This window comes from Sebastes umbrosus, chromosome 13 (assembly GCF_015220745.1).
Source record: "Sebastes umbrosus isolate fSebUmb1 chromosome 13, fSebUmb1.pri, whole genome shotgun sequence".
Lineage (NCBI taxonomy): Eukaryota > Metazoa > Chordata > Actinopteri > Perciformes > Sebastidae > Sebastes > Sebastes umbrosus.
The window spans coordinates 31704010-31720362 of record NC_051281.1 but is presented as its reverse complement, the minus strand read 5'-3'; the positions used below and the strand labels follow the sequence as shown (position 1 = coordinate 31720362).

The 16353-nt window shown below is 38.9% G+C and overlaps 1 protein-coding gene across 5 annotated transcripts in view; it reads right to left on the bottom strand.

Annotated features, from left to right (window-relative positions):
- Positions 1 to 1719: 1719 nt before the first annotated feature.
- col18a1a (collagen type XVIII alpha 1 chain a) overlaps positions 1720 to 16353 on the bottom strand; it is a 114749-nt gene continuing 100115 nt past the window's right edge. For all 5 annotated transcript variants that reach the window (XM_037790033.1, XM_037790029.1, XM_037790031.1 and 2 more), the window contains 21 exons: positions 15935 to 16024; positions 15806 to 15832; positions 14484 to 14519; positions 12729 to 12788; positions 12541 to 12618; positions 12348 to 12383; positions 12158 to 12211; positions 11898 to 11969; positions 8767 to 8841; positions 8436 to 8466; positions 8015 to 8068; positions 7845 to 7879; positions 7626 to 7757; positions 7272 to 7431; positions 7020 to 7084; positions 6634 to 6762; positions 6225 to 6257; positions 5804 to 6124; positions 4529 to 4726; positions 3368 to 3483; positions 1720 to 3099 (listed from right to left, as the gene is read on the bottom strand). In XM_037790033.1, the coding sequence (XP_037645961.1) occupies positions 2886 to 3099; positions 3368 to 3483; positions 4529 to 4726; positions 5804 to 6124; positions 6225 to 6257; positions 6634 to 6762; positions 7020 to 7084; positions 7272 to 7431; positions 7626 to 7757; positions 7845 to 7879; positions 8015 to 8068; positions 8436 to 8466; positions 8767 to 8841; positions 11898 to 11969; positions 12158 to 12211; positions 12348 to 12383; positions 12541 to 12618; positions 12729 to 12788; positions 14484 to 14519; positions 15806 to 15832; positions 15935 to 16024 (2016 nt within the window). In that variant the 3' untranslated portion in view covers positions 1720 to 2885. The remainder of the gene's footprint in view (positions 3100 to 3367; positions 3484 to 4528; positions 4727 to 5803; positions 6125 to 6224; positions 6258 to 6633; positions 6763 to 7019; positions 7085 to 7271; positions 7432 to 7625; positions 7758 to 7844; positions 7880 to 8014; positions 8069 to 8435; positions 8467 to 8766; positions 8842 to 11897; positions 11970 to 12157; positions 12212 to 12347; positions 12384 to 12540; positions 12619 to 12728; positions 12789 to 14483; positions 14520 to 15805; positions 15833 to 15934; positions 16025 to 16353) is intronic.

Sequence of the window (16353 nt, the reverse complement as noted above, 5' to 3'; positions counted from 1 at the left end):
CCATACCATCCATTCATTCTCTATGCACATTTGCTACAACTTATAAGTTAACAATATGAATAAATAAAAAATTGAATGAGATAAAAGTACCATTCCAAAAAATGCCATAGTAAAGTTTGGGATAAAATGCCATAGAAATGTCATAGTATGGTATGTCATGAAAACATCACAGTAAAATATGTTGTGAAAATGTCCTAGTATAGTATGCCATAAGAGTCATAAAAATGTCATAAAAAAAGACATAGCTATAGAAATGCGACAAATATGTCATAGAGTCATAAAGTATGTCATAAAAATTCATACAAAAGTCATACTATAGTATGACTTTTGTATGAATTTTTATGACATACTTTACTATGACATTTTTATGAACTTTTATGACAGTATACTATTATTTTTTATGATATTTTATGACACTCTATACTATGACTTGTTTATGACATTTTATGATATTCTATATTATAACTTTTTTTATGACTTTTTTTCGACGTATACTATGACTCTTTATGACTTTTTTCGACATACTATACTATGACTTATTTATGACTTTTTTAAATATACTATCACTTTATTCGACATACTATTCTATTACATTTTGATGACTTTTTTCGACATACTATACTATGACATATATATGACTTTTTTAAATATACTATGATTTTATTCGACATACTATTCTATTACATTTTTAGGACTTTTTTGAACATACTATACAATGTTTTTTTCACAACTTTTCTGGACATACTATACTATGACTTTTTTTTATTTTTCGACATACAAACACTGTGACTTTTTTTTTTTTCGACATACTATACTTTGAATTTTATCGACATACTTTACTATGACTTTTTTTTCTTGATATACTATACTATGACTTTTTTTCGACATACTTAACTATGTTTTTTTTTACTTTTTAGATGTACTAAACTATGAAATTTCTTTTGACATACTAGACTATTTTTTTCAAAATACTATACCATGACTTTTTTTGTATATACTGCAATATGACTTTATTTCAACATACCATACTATGATTTTTTTTCAACACACTATAGACTATACTTATTTCGACATACTATAATATCACTTTTTTTTATTTTTTTCTACATACTATACTAAGACTTTTAAATTTTTTTCGACATACTATACTATCACTTTTTTTTCGACATATTATGACTCTTTATGACTTTTTTCGACATACTATACAATTATATACTTTTTTATGACTTTTTGGACACACTAGTGTCCTAATTAGTTCAAATGCAACATCAATTTTTACTTTACTCCTAATCAAGACACTGATAAATTGTAAATTAAATGCTTCTGGCAATACCTTTTTGTTTTAATATACCCATAATAATGACAATTATTACAATTATTACAGTTACTGATGTGTAAGATCACCCAATGAACCTATTTTATAAAAATAACTTTTTGAATCATATTTGCTCCAATCTCGCCTACTTCAGCTTTAATAGATGATGTATGACCAAGGTGTGCTGAGCGTCTGTCATTGCCACTGGAGACACTGATTTGTGGTGGAGTCAATGCCACCAGCAACATCTCATTGAGTAGGACATCAAACTGCTGCTCAGGGCTGCTGAGTGAAACGTATCAAGGCCACAGTGCCATCACAGATCCTCATGAGATTGGGGCATTTTTTCAGAAAATCAAAGGATTCACAGTGTACAGCTATAAGTACAGGACATCTCATTATTGTTGTAGTTGAAAAAGACTTTTATTCAGTGCCCGGGAGAAACAGTACAGCACAATTTGTTATAAAAATGGATATCCACAGGTTCAGTCAAGACATCGGCAGCACTAAGGCCAGGTTAGTCTCTGAAATTTAAATAAGGCTACTGCAAAAGCTGCTCTGTCCTTAACATACTGGTTTTTCTGTCCCTAACATGTGTGACAGCAATCACTCCAACAAAGATTAGCAGCAAACTAATCATTTCCAGCTTACTCACTGATGGTTTTTATAAAGTGGTAAAATAATCATTTTAGATTCAAAAGGCTCAATTTCAGCTAGAATGAATCTTGCCCTCTGGATGTGGGATTATTCATTGCAGTAGTGTCTGTGTCCAACAAGGTCATTTAAATTTAGTGTGAAGTGAACCAAAGCCGCTGTAACATTTACATATTTGCAGAAAAATGCATACAAAAGGAGTGGTTCACTACACGAGGTTATTTTGTAAAGCAATCCCGATTGTGTAATAAGGCACAGTTTCTGATCAGGAGCTTTTTTGAAAAGAATTAAATGTTCTGTGCTGTGTAGAATATAAAGGAGGGTATTTAGCATTTTTTATTTTTCCAAATCATTTATTTTTCCTTACATAACTTCATTTAAAAATAAATATCTATTATCTTCTTAAAAATAGTCTTTAAACGTTTGCTGTTCCCCGTCATAACCCACAATTCTAAAATGAAATTGGAAAAAATGTGGAAATGATCAATACCTAAAATAAAAATAAAAAATAACAGGATGGATATAGCATTTTTATAAACGGTTCAAAAGGTAAAACATTGATATCGTCAAAAAAACAAAAAAAAAACACAAACAACAAACATGTAATATACAGAATATTTAAAAAATGGATACAATTTGAGAACACATTTAGCTTCTCCGCTCTCGTTCCGCCCATCGGAGAAAAATATGTGTCAATGCCCCCGAGAAAAAGGACCAACACCCCCCTCTGTTCGACCCATCTCTTTGGCGTTTATGGAGGGGAGGAGCAGACAATGCAAAGCGTCTCTGTCAGGCAAAGAGCCACAGGGCCAGTTCATTGGACGCCACATGTTCACCAGGCGTGTTCTCTGGAAATTCAAACGGTGTTTAACTAAGGCCCAGAACAAACAAAAAAGAAAAGGCGGATGGACGTGATTTATTTTTTGGAGTGTGATGTGAAGGCGTTTTCAATGCAGAGGACGACGTAGGAGCCGGAGCAACTACTGGAGGTTTGCTGCAGGAGGTGGCCGCTCTGTAGTGATGATGCCAGGCCAGTCACAGCCTGGTCGCCCGCCCGCCATGTTTCACAGTAGTGGTCTGTTTGCCGGTGGCCTTTGTTGCTTGATCCATGCCAGACCATTTTCTGTGGCCTGGAGGAAAGCAAAAACAGGTAGAAATAGGTCAGAATAGATATACAGTATACAGTATGTGCCCACAGATAGAACACCAACAAATTATACCCTACAAAATATAACTGCAAAGGCTACTACTACTACTACTAGTACTACTACTACTACTAGTACTACTAGTACTACTACTACTACTACTACTACTACTACACTAACAGCTACATGTTAGTGCACAGGATGCTCTATTAAATGTAAGATTATTGTAAAAACAAAATGAACAAAGACTCACCATGCGCTGTCCCTGACGATGTCTCTACCATCGAAGGAATAGATTGGTACATTCTCCCTCATTTTGCTTGCTGTGTCACTGAAGACGGACTCCCAACTGCTGAACAACACTTGATCCTGCAAGGAAGAGAATATAATGCCTTATATTTCATTTCTCCTCCGTAATGTCTTCTTCATAAAGCAGCAAGATACAAAGAATAAGTTTAGTTTAGACAGTTAAAACACAGTAGTAGACCACAGCCATTAACACTAGGGGTGGGAAAAAAAATCGATTCACCTATGTATCGCAATTTGTTTTTTTACAATTCTGAAATAGATTTTTTTAATGCAAGAATCAATATTTTTTTCTCATTTGAGTCTATGCAGAGGTAGAAGGAAGTTAGTGCTTTTATTGTTGTAGTCTGAGTAACGTGACGTCATATCTGTTCCGTATCCTTCAACCAAAACAAACCGCTGCTGCCCGCAACGAGGAAGTACAAAACAGCGGAGGGTCTCCATGGATACGACCTTCACCCTCACAAATCTAGCGTGGTAAACACTACACATCCAGTAAAGGATGGAAACACTTTGGGTTTCACACATTGCAGGTAAAGCAGACCTAGACAGAGCAGAGCTAAAGCTGCATGCTAACTCTGTCACGGACAGGAAACGTTATCATATCGCGGTAACGTGCGGTCGAGCTCAGAGCACCCAGATACTGACATTTCTGTTCTCTGCATTCAAACGGCCCCGATGGAGCTGACCATGGATGGATAAAGAGAACGGAGCTGACGGGAGAGCTAGAGACCACCTTGGAGAAGTTAGAGGAAGTAGACATGTGGGACTACGTCTGGTTTTCAAAATAAGGTGTTAACAAAGGGAACTGTATATACAAAATACATATATGGAAATAAGATTGATGAAATATATTTACCAGAAATATAAAACATTACATGTCCCTTAAAAATTAAAAAGAAAATACCACCAATGTCTTTATTCTTTGATTTTTGGGTTGCTGGAAAATCTGTTATAAATAATTCTTGACAATGACTGATATATTGATCTATGTGATGTAAAACACAAAGTCTGTCCTTATCTGTGAGGGTTCAGCCTAGGCAGAAAGCCAATGTAGTATAAACAGAAAGGCGTTAACAATATTGCCACTTCCCCAGCTGTAGCTCACCTTGAGGTTGACGATGGGGGAGGTCTCCCTGTCCGACCTGCGGACGATGGTGTAGAGGTCTTGAAGCTTGGAGGACAGGAAAGCTCTGAAGGTTCCCTTCAGGCCTACCGCCCGGGCCTGCTGGAAGCACAGGAAGTCTGCCCCTCGAATTCCTCGCATGTTACCAGTTTGAGGGGCGTTCAAGGCAATGAGATGTAGCTGATGAGGAAGACACAGGTGTCGGTTAGCTGCCTCTGTATGACCTGCTCTTGTTACACATTGTTATAAGGTCAATTATTTTAATATACTAAGTTTAGCACATTATCCAAAATAAGTTTGAAATGGATGTTGCTATCAGATAAAATATTGCAACCTTATATTTTTTAATTCTGCCCCTGCGATTTTCTGTCTTGAGAAAGTACTATATGTATATACTATATATATATATAATTAAACTGGGGAAAAAAGTTTGGAAACCTGTATTTTTCTGTTGTTACAATGGTAATGGGCATTGTATTTTACATGGTTGGAAAGCCTGTTTATTTACCTTCACAATGATGTCCAACTTGTAAGGATCATGCATTTGTGGGATGAGCAGCACAGCTGATTATGTGGGTAGTGCCCAAGAAACATTTGCCAAAATGCTCTGCCAATGCCAGTTAGCATTATAAGAACAGAGAAATAATCCACCAAACACAAGTTTCCAAACTTTGTTTTTCCAGTATATATGTACCGGCCAAAATAATAAATTGCCTTTTTGTGTCACATCTACATTTGTTTCAGTACATTTCATTGAGATAATGAAGTATATACTTACAGAAGAGGTCAGAGCAAAATTTGAAGCAAAATAATTGAAATATGTTGACGGTTAATCAATTCAAGCCTGAATACTAGGCTTGGGCGTTATCTATTTTTTCATAACTTCCTGACATTTCACTTGGTATTATTGGTGTCATGATTTCGATCCTGAATTGGAAATCGAACAAAATTAGTTTCTGATTTCAACCTTCGAAATCAAAAGCAGGTTGGGCCATTTCTTATTTTTTTTGTCAAATAATTGATTTCTTCAGTAAGTAGCCGTGTAATAAACGGGATAATGTACAGCGAGCCGGTCATTGTTGTGAAATAAACCCCTTCAGGCCGATGCAAGACCACCCCGCGCAAACTGCATCGCCCTGTCGGGGTTAATTTCACAACAATGACCGGCTCGCTGTACATGATCCCTTACCTGATACCCTCCATAATGAACTAATTGACATTTGGATTCAGGAGCTCTCCTGGTTGAACTTTACTCACCCCTGATGCTGATGGGTCCCCATGGCCAGCAGGCTGCAGTACAGGTGGGCTGGGGCGGCGCTGCGGAGTTACAGGGTATCTGTTCTCTGTGTGTTGGGTGGCTAATCTTCCATCTGTTTGACCGGTGTGTCTCGGGTCTGGGAATCTGGGATCATACTGTGGGGGGTATCTGGGGTCTACGGGTGGGTGTGGTGGGGGCTCAATGGGTCGTATGGCAGAACCACCCTGGGAGTAATGGCCAGCTCCGTTGTTGTTGGACTGGTCCTGGGACTGGGGGTACAGGATCACAGGTGAAGGCTGGACCTCTGCCACCTCGTTCTTCTTTAAATGAAAATTAGAGAGATTAAAACAATTTGAAAAAGGAGTGGGTGAATGAAAAAGGCAAGATATGGTTATTGTAGTTTTGTTCTGTGGAACTTACCAGATCTCTGAAGAAGGGATTGTAGTCTCCAAGCTGAGAAGAGAACAAGAGCTGTTTAGTGAACACTGACATCTCACCTCACAGTGAATGAATCAGCGGACCTGAATTGTATTACATATTAATATAGGAAGTGTATATTGTCTCTATATTAACACTGAATCAAACCACTTTTTTTTTTTAACACAAACACATAACTTTAACAAACATTCTCATATGAGTTTTACAGTTATTAGCAACAATAAGACGTTAAACAGTAGCAGCACATTTTGAGTATTAAGCATCATTAAAATGTAAGTTATATGAAATAACTTTAGTTATTTAGTCAACTATACACAGAAAATCCAAACACATGCAGCATTTAGTGCTCTTAAAGAGGACCTATTCTTGGGTGAAAAGTAGATGACTGTACCATGACTTGCCGCAGTCCATCGCGTACTCTCAAATAGAGGTCTGCTTTGTCAATGATGTAGATGAGGCTGCCCTCTGCCTGGTGTCTGGCAGTAGCTACCATTGTGTCATATGACCTCAAAACAGTAACCTGTGGAAAACAAATACACATGGTGTCTATCTTTTGTTGAACATAAATTGAATAACTAATAAATGGCTGCCAATAGCTCTTAAAATGAAAAGATCTGATCAGCCCTGAACATTTTATCAAGCAAATGTATTTTAGACACAATATGATCAATGGGCAACACGCAGACTGATCATTACAACTTATTACTAATGCCAGCCTAACAATCATGTCAACAACCAATCAGTTGGATAACATTAGAATGCAGTGTTGGCACTTACCCCAGAGGAGTGACCAGGACTTCCAGGTGCACCAGGTGGACCAGGAGGTCCAGGAACACTGACGGCTTCAAATGAAAACAAAAAAAGCTTGTTGAGGATTTGACTTATGAAGAGCTCAAGGGGAGTTTGTCTCCAGTATCTAACAAGTCAAGTGCAGAGTCAGACAGTAGCTCGAGGTTACCTCCACACTAGTTGTAGGATTGTATAGTTTAGAAATATCCAGAATATTTAAACATAGAAAAAGTCACTTACAGTGATTGGGCCTATATGCTCCAGGATGCGAGGGAGATCCTTGGGGTCCTGGAGGTCCAGGTTGTCCTGGAGGACCTGGACGCCCATCGTAACCAATCCCAGGTGTTCCTGGTGGCCCCTGGGGTCCAGGAGGGCCCAATACGTGTTCTCCCTTTGGACCCTAAAATGAAAGAGAAAAATGCAATACTGGAACACAGTTTTAAAATGTCTATGATCTAGGTCATGACAAACCACTATTATGTGTAACAACAGGGCACGTGCTTACTATACAGGTCAAACCACAAATCTTCTAACAAAATCAGATTTGTGTCGTTAATACCTGTAAATATACTACGACAGACTCTCTGAACTCACCTGTAGGCCTGGTTTTCCAGGAGGCCCTGGTTGGCCTTGTACTCCTCCAAAACGTGGGTCATAATATCCACCACCAGAATCTCCCTTTTCTCCCTTCACACCTAGGCCTCCACGCTCTCCCTTCAGTTCATTCTGTTAGAAACAGGTTAGCATTATGAAGTACAGTACATTCAGCATTCTAATGAAACGGAGTGCTGGTGTGGCGATAAGATAGATTACCTTGAATGTGTAAATATCAAAATTAGAGGCTGTTCCTGGAAAAAAAACAAAAAAACAAAGGTGTTTTAGTGATTAAGAACTAATAATTCACTTCAACGCAGTCCTTCAGTGCTGTGGATAAGTATATAATAATGGCACAGTATGTGTATTTAATGCAAACGAGGATTTACCTGGAATTCCTGGAAGTCCTCGGTCACCATGCTCTCCTTTTTCCCCTTTCGATGCTTCAACAAAATATCATTTTTAATATTGGTCAGTACACAATACCCCACAGGTGTATTTGACATGCAAAACTGTGTCATTGAGAGTGACGTCTTCTGTGTTTTATCAATTCATTCTTCAAATCTAATCAGACTTGACAGCTTAATCTCTTGACAATAGAGTGTACAGTATATCCCCTTCAGGCTGAGGCAGCTGGATCAGACTGAAACTAAGATAGAACTGTTTATCTCTGCAGACACTTTAAACCGTTTCTAAATCTCTCTTCCTTGACTTGCACTGTTACTTAACTTCTCCATTCTGATCCCTCTCTATCGTACAGTATTATGTATTGGTGCTAAAACAACAAACGGTGTGTGATGGAGGTCATACCTGGGTAATTCCTTGAAGGTTCATCATAGCGCTATGAACACAGAAAGAAAAGATGCTCGATGAACAAAATCCACAGCACCATCAACAACAGAGGGAAAGATTACGCTAAATCATGCAACTGACTCAGTAGTTTCACCAGACAACAAGGCTTAAACAACGGAACAGAAGCACCAGATATTGACTGGATATGGATAGAATATGATATGGTTTAGCTCTCAGCCCCCAGACTGTACATGAGAGACATTCACTTTGTGTTAAACTAGCTGGGACATATGAATGTCCACAGTTCATTTCAAGGTACTGTACGAGGTTTTGGATCTTGTGTACTCACATTGAAGCGATCTAAGGGAATGGCTGGCCCAGGGGGTCCAGGTGGTCCGGGTGGTCCTGGTTGGCCAGGGACTCCCTGATGAAAACAAAGTTATTCATTCTTTCTTACTGTTAGAAGTGTACATACAGAATGATTACTGACATACCATCAATAACTTAGACAGACAGTATTTTTAGATTTTTGACGATACTGCGACACAATGATTGCTAGCATTGATACTGTATGTGTTTGATGTTAGGGCATTCTCCCAGCAAACACTGACAAGTCTGAGAAATGAACAGCATTGATTAAGATTACCAAAGCTCACTCAGGAATGGTGTGTCTACATACATGTCAATCAACATTGTCTATCAACTAGGGCTGTCATAGTTAACGCCACGATAACATGTTAACGCAAATTCAGCTCAATGCCACTAATTTCTTTATCGCAACTTGTGATTTCTAGGTTGTAGCGGGATCATTTTTAAAGCTAGAAGGAGGCTAAATAACAATCCAAACTTGCACTAAATTGGCCATTGCCATTTTCAAAAAGGGGTCCCTTGACCTCTGACCTCCAGATATGTGAATGTAAATGGGTTCTATGGGTACCAACGAGTCTCCACTTTACAGACATGTCCGCTTTATGATAATCACATGAAGTTTGGGATAGGGAGTCTCCGATACCGATACTGGATCGTATATCGGGCCAATACTGACTCAAATAGCTGGATCCGATATTAGTGACAATGGGGCCAATCTAATCAATTCAGATCTGTGTTTATATAAAATATACATTATATACAAGAATTTTAATTCCTGGTCAAGTTTTGACCAATTTGTTGCTGCATTAAAAAGGTTTACACTTTACACAGACTTTTTAACCAAGTTGATGTTGTACGATTTATTATTTTAATAATAAATAACAATTCAGAAAATTTAGATCTATATATTTATTTGTTTCTGAACAATATTTGTTATTGTTTTGTCTTTTGAATTGATTTCCAATAATAAATATATACATACTTTTATATAAAGCAGCATATTTGCCCACTCCCATGTTGTAAATACTTGACAAATCTCCCTTTAAGGTACATTTTGAACAGATAAAAATATGCGATTAATTTGTGATTCATTGGCGATTAATCGCGATTAAATATTTTAACCAATTATCACACTGGCACAAGGTAACAGCAGTTCTGACAAAAAATTCAATCATAAATCAAAGCTGCAAGCAGCGATGAATGGGCCCTCGCACCTTCCCACGCGTCGGGGTTACTGGTGGGACGCCGATTGACGGTGCCAGGCACAATGAAACCGGAACTCTGATGAGTCCGATGATGCCTGCCACAAAACTCTACAACAAACGGTTTTATGAATTACGAAAGGGGCGTGGCTAATGTGTAGGGGGCGGGGATAACCTTCACCAATGAAACAGGAACTCTCTGCTGAGTGCAATGACACCTCCCACAAGAGTCTATGACGAACGGTTCATGAGTTATGAAAGGGGGCGTGGCTAACATCTTGGGGCGAGGCTATGAATCTATATCGACATGAAAATGACCTCAGGTCTGGACCGCCATCATGGCTGAGAAATTTGGAGCAGATTTGACAAAGTATGCCGAAGTTACAACAACTTCCTGTTTCAAGGCGAATCACGCCAAATGGCCGCCATGCCACAGTAACGCCGTTCAACGAAAACTCACAGTCTTCACAATAATGCATCATCAAGGTCTTAAGGCTTTTCTGACCAAATCTGAGGTGGATCTAGTAAACCTGCTAGGAGGAGTACAATAAAATAGAAAACATGTAATTTCCTGTTGCCAGTAAGGGGCGCTATGAGTGTGACTCAATATGGACATGTAAAGTCCTCAGGACTGGAACCTTATCATGCCTGAGAGATTTGGGGCAGATTGGACTATGTACAGTTGAGTTACAACAACTTCCTGTTTCACGGCGATTGGTTAAAAATGGCCGCCACGCCACGGTCAGGTCGTTCAGTAAAAACTCACCGTTTGAATAAATTTTCATCCTGAAGGTCCTAAGATGGTTCTGAACAAATTTCAAGTCGATCTGATTAAATCTGTACGAGGAGTTCGTTAAAGTACACGGCCTATAAAGCGCTAAAAATTGGCAAGAATCGCATATTAATTCAAAATGTTTGACTTCCTGTTAAGTTTGAGCATACCTCCAAGAAGCTATTTTGTGCGTCCCACAGGAAAATTTCATACATGTAGGTGAAACCGGAGCGAGGGGCTCAATTTTTCCAACTTTCTAAGGGGCACTAGCGAGCCGTTTGGAAAACCCGAGCCCGAGACCCTTAAAATATAAACATTTTTCAACGCGTCTGATAAGCCTGCCAAGTTGAACAACTCTTTGAGCATGTTAAGGTCGTCAACAAAGCGATTTATTTGGGAGAAAAGAAAAAGAAGAATTCCTACAGTTTCAATAGGGTCCTCCGCGGCCCGACGTTGTCGGTGCTCGGTCCCTACTTAAACAGGGGTTGTGTTTTTGAAACCCAACACTCATGTTATTGGTTGTACGCAGGAACTTGTCCAAAGGTAAATAATGTGTACAAAACATAACTAGCTAGTAGGGATGTCAGGATTCTCCAAATCCACGATTCAACTTTTTTTCAGCACTGACGGCTATGCCATTGTTAGACTATCAAGTGTGGATAAAGATCAACAGATCATTGGTTTTATGCCCTGACAACTGCCATTTACACTTTCAAGGGTAGCGTTTAGGCTACCCACGTGTAGCATAGCCTACAAAACTGTAGTTTTTCTGTTTCTATATAACCCACAGGGAAAGCAAAATGATGCCACATCGGTGACTTCAGGGAAACAGGAGGATTTTCCAGTTCTGTTGTTTCTTCGTCATTTCCGACTCCAGCACTGGCACTAGTTAACTAAAAAGCTAGCCAGTCAGTTGTTGATGCTCAATGCAAGACTCGCTTCCTTTTCACTGATTATGTATAGTTCATGCCATGTGTCACCTGTACACCACAACTATTTTAAATAGAAGCCAGACAAATCACATTTAGTGTCTTTTGTGACACGCTGGCATGGCTTGGGGGTTGGAGAGTAAACAAGATGATGTCAAACTGTCTGCTGCTGTCAAATCTAAGCACTGTTAATAATATGAACACTTACTGGGTAGCTATAGCCAGAACCAACTGTTGCCTCTCCTTTCTCACCCTTGTACCCGTTTACACCAGGGCGGCCCTGAGGGGAGAAAGTCATCCATTAATATCTCCTACACTCGGAAAAACAGAAACAGTAGGATTCAAATGTAACTACAGCTATACACAATAGACCCATACAATTAATATGTGGTACTTAGTATAAACACAGAATAGTATAACATATTTATATGAAAATATACCAAAGTAAGACACCTAGGAAGTACTTACAGGTCTTCCAGGCATTCCAAATTCACCCTTTAATCCAGCAGGCCCATACTGGCCCTACGACAAAAAATCATGAAATGAAAGACAATGTGAGCTGACTGGAGAATGAAGTAAACAAAATATACATTTTTAGACTAAATCTGTTCAGTTGCATTAATGTAGATATCTTAGACAGGAATGTCCAAACACTTACAGAGGGTCCAACAGGTCCAGGTGATCCTCTGTCCCCCTTCAGGCATGGCAAAGGAACCAGATTAGTTTCAATAACAAATGTACCACGGTAACGCAGCCAACACAAAGCAGCAACATATCCTATACTATAGAGGAGCCGTGTGTGTATGTGTTGGTATGACAGAGACAAAACAGATATACAGTAAATGACTAACCTTCGGTCCTGTAAGCCCTTCCATGTGCAGAAGATTTCCATCAGGTCCGATTATTAAGCCTGGTTCACCTTTCTCACCCTAGACATAGAACAGCAGCAACGAGACAACACAGACTCAATTACAGCAGTGTCTCAATGATGAAAAATGGATCAATTAATAGTTGAACAGACAAATAACCCAAACTTTACCTTCCCTCCGTAGCCTGGAAGACCAGGGTCTCCTCTGTCGCCCTTTGGTCCAATAGGACCCTGCAGGATAAAGATAATAGGATCTCTCAACTTACAAGAGGTCAAAGTAACAGTCATTTGGCAGTCATTCCATTAGTCTCTGTCTGACAGTGCAGCTTGTGAATTGCTGAGTGGACCACTGTTTAGATATTGAGTGTAGAAATTAATGGATGACATGTTGTGGGCTTCTTTGAGTAGATGCGGTGCCAATATGCTATCTGCTAACTGTAGTCTAGAGAAGCATTTGATGCTTGCTTACTTTTGTGGAAGTCAAACTTCATTGTTAAAATGATCTGGAGGCATTGTGGGAATTTGAAAGAATTGGAGCCAGAATTGACCTGAGTGTAAAACAGTCTCGTCTTTTTGCCTGCAGCAGTTTGCTTCCAGGTCATTGCTCAAGTTACCATGGTCCAAAGTAAAAGCAATGAAGACCTGATAGAGTTGGATTAAAGACAGTCAGTTTTCTTAAAACTACAGTGCCCCACTGTTCAATGATATTACTTTCAAGATGTTATTTTACTTAAAGCCTGTTAAACGTGGTTTCAAATCGTAAAGGGATAGTTCAAGTGTCTTGAAGTGGGGTTGTATGTGTGAGGTACTTATCCATAGTCAGTGGGTTACCTACAGTAGATGACGGTCGGCACGCCCCCAGTTTGGAGAAACAGACAGGAGCACCGACACCAGAGCAAAGCAATACAGTGCTGTGGACGGGGCCCAGCAGAAAAACATATTTTAGCCTAAAAGAATGGCCCACCTTAAAAAAATATCGATATCTGTTGAAGTGTACGCTATATTTAGAATATTTTCGCTGATTTATCTTGCTGTCAGTCCGCCCTTTCCTTCTCCTTTCCGACAGGAAACTGAACTGAAAGTGAAACTTATCTCTGCTCTCTCCAAACCCAGAAGGCTCAGATGACAAATCCAGTATAGATACGTTTCACTTTCAGTTCAGTTCGCCATCGGAAGATATTCTAAATATAGCATACACTTAAATGGATATCCATTTTTTAGGTGGGCCTTTCTTTTAGATGTCTAAAATCTGTTTTGCTGCCGGCCCCCTCCACAGCAGTACATTGCTTTGGTTTGGTGTCAGTACTCCTGTCTGCTTCTCCCAAGATGGGGTGTGCAGACTGTCATCTACTATAGGTAATAAACTGACTATGGATAAGTACCTCATAAACACCACTTCAATCACCCAAACTATCCGTTTAAGTATTTTTCCATTGCATTAAATATGCATTACTTAATCTACTTCATCAACTGCAAACAGTGGACTGGCAACATAAGCAAACACGCCAACAACTGTCATCCCGTTTTGATTGAAATGTTAAATCATGATTGGTGCATTAAAATACATGCCATCACTTTTTTTTTGCTGAACACTGCCCATTTCCAACCAGTGAGAATAGATCAGAAAAAGATTTGCTTCTTAGTAGAGAGTCTTAAGGCTGACTGCTCCAGACAGAGTGGGGAAGTTGGAAAATACAGAGGGGCAGATTAACACATTGTTGGTTTGGGTCTTTTCATGGGATTTGTTTACAATAATAATAATGAAAAAAATAATAAATGTAGATTAACAACAGGTTCAAAACACACAAGAGACCAAGACAAAGGGAAGGCACTAAGACCATTAATGTGAAGTAAATACACTACATACAGTATTTATGGTGATAATAAGGACATGGTACATCAATTATGTAACACAGGGAGACTTACAGGGAATCCAGCTTGACCAGGTAAACCAGGTCCCCCCTGTACAGGAAAACATAAGACTTCATTAGATTGTTCTTCGGTGTTTTGCTAACTGACTATCATGCATTTGTTTTTACTAATTTTACAAATAACACAAATGTGGAAGCAAATCCACACAAAACTTATTCTGGCCCTGATTGGTCTGACTCATTCTAAAATGTAAACTGTGAATTAAGTGCAGCTTTCACTCAGTGTAGATAAATACAGCTGCCTAATAATGTAATATATTGAAATGGAAACAGATGTTTTGCTGTTTTGTGGTTATATTTGATAAAGGTCAGATGGTGATAACAATCCTTTGTTCTGATAGAGACATATATCTTTTTGATCCCATGAATTGCTCCATGAATCACACAGATGATGTTTGTCAATTTAAAAGATCATTTTGCAAGTCAAGAAAGTCTCAGTTTGTCGTAATATCATTTAGTTTTGTGTGAAACCGCTCAGTGAACTACATCTCTCGTCTCGCACTACATACGTCACCAACACTAGCTAGCTAGCTACCTTAGCTATGACCCACGCACAAATGAAACGTTATCTTACCTGATGTGTTTTATCCAGAGACTCCTGCTCTTTTTATCAGCTGGTAAAGCAAAGACCCGATGCTGGTGTTGGTACAACCCAGTACGAAACACACAATAATCATAGCTTCAGCGAGAGAGACGTCACTTACGTGACTTTTGGGTGTGTAGTCTTTCTAATAACGTGTTATCACAGTCTTAAACTTCAACAGTCTTACAATAAACTGAGACTTTCTAGACTTGCAACATTATGTTTTAAATTGACAAACATCATATGTGTGATTCATGGCACAATTCAAACGAAATCAAAAAAACATTTGTCTCTCAACGTTGACAACCGTTCATATCTTTTTCGAAATAATGTCCCATAGTGGTCCACCGGAAGGGGAGGGACTTCACCTTTCTGTAAAATCACACACTGCCAGCATTGATGTGTCTTTTGAACAGTGGTTCAAGCCCACGCTAGGGTTATAATTACAAGTGCACAATCACCTTTATATGGGTTGTAAAAAGGTCAGTTACATGTACAGGGCCTGTAAAGTGTTATACCAAATGCACGTAAAGCTCAGTTTGAAGGGCAACCAATCATCATCCGTGGTTCCGATGTGAGTTTTTTAAAAGATGGCAAAATGAGGAGAAGGCCTCATGTGGATACAAAAACTCTGCAGCCCCACATACTGTACATGTAACACACATTATCAACTACAACCTCAAAGATTGTATTGTATTTGGTATCAGTATTACAGTTTAAACATGAATACAAACCTGAGGCCCAACATTGCCAACATCGACCTGTAGTGACACAGAGAGATTGAAGTTAAGATGAATGCTATCACTGATTAAGACTGCTCTTAGTTTTGGATTTGGGTCTATTGTATGCTTTTTGTTGCTTACACTGCTAGATGTCTGGTGGATGATTTGTCCTGGTGGGCCAGGTGGGCCAGGTGGACCTGGGAGTCCAGTTCCATCCCGACCTGGGTCACCCTAAAACCACAACACGCACACACAGCAAAAAAATTAACAACTGTCCCACCTCGTAAGACATCCATGTCCGGAAATTAACAAATGCTCAACACAGCTTACTTTGTTTGTATTGAACATAAAGAATAAAAAATATCTTCAAAAAAGGTAACAAATATTAGATGATTTTTTTTTTTTTTTTTAAATCTTTTTCTTTTAGGGACTCCTTAAAGGTCTGAGAGATCAACATAACTACAAAGAAGCATACAGAAGTGAGATGGTATTCGTGTTGCAGTACAACATAGGATCAGCATCATACAGACAATTGCTTTGTAGTGAACAGAATGTAGAAA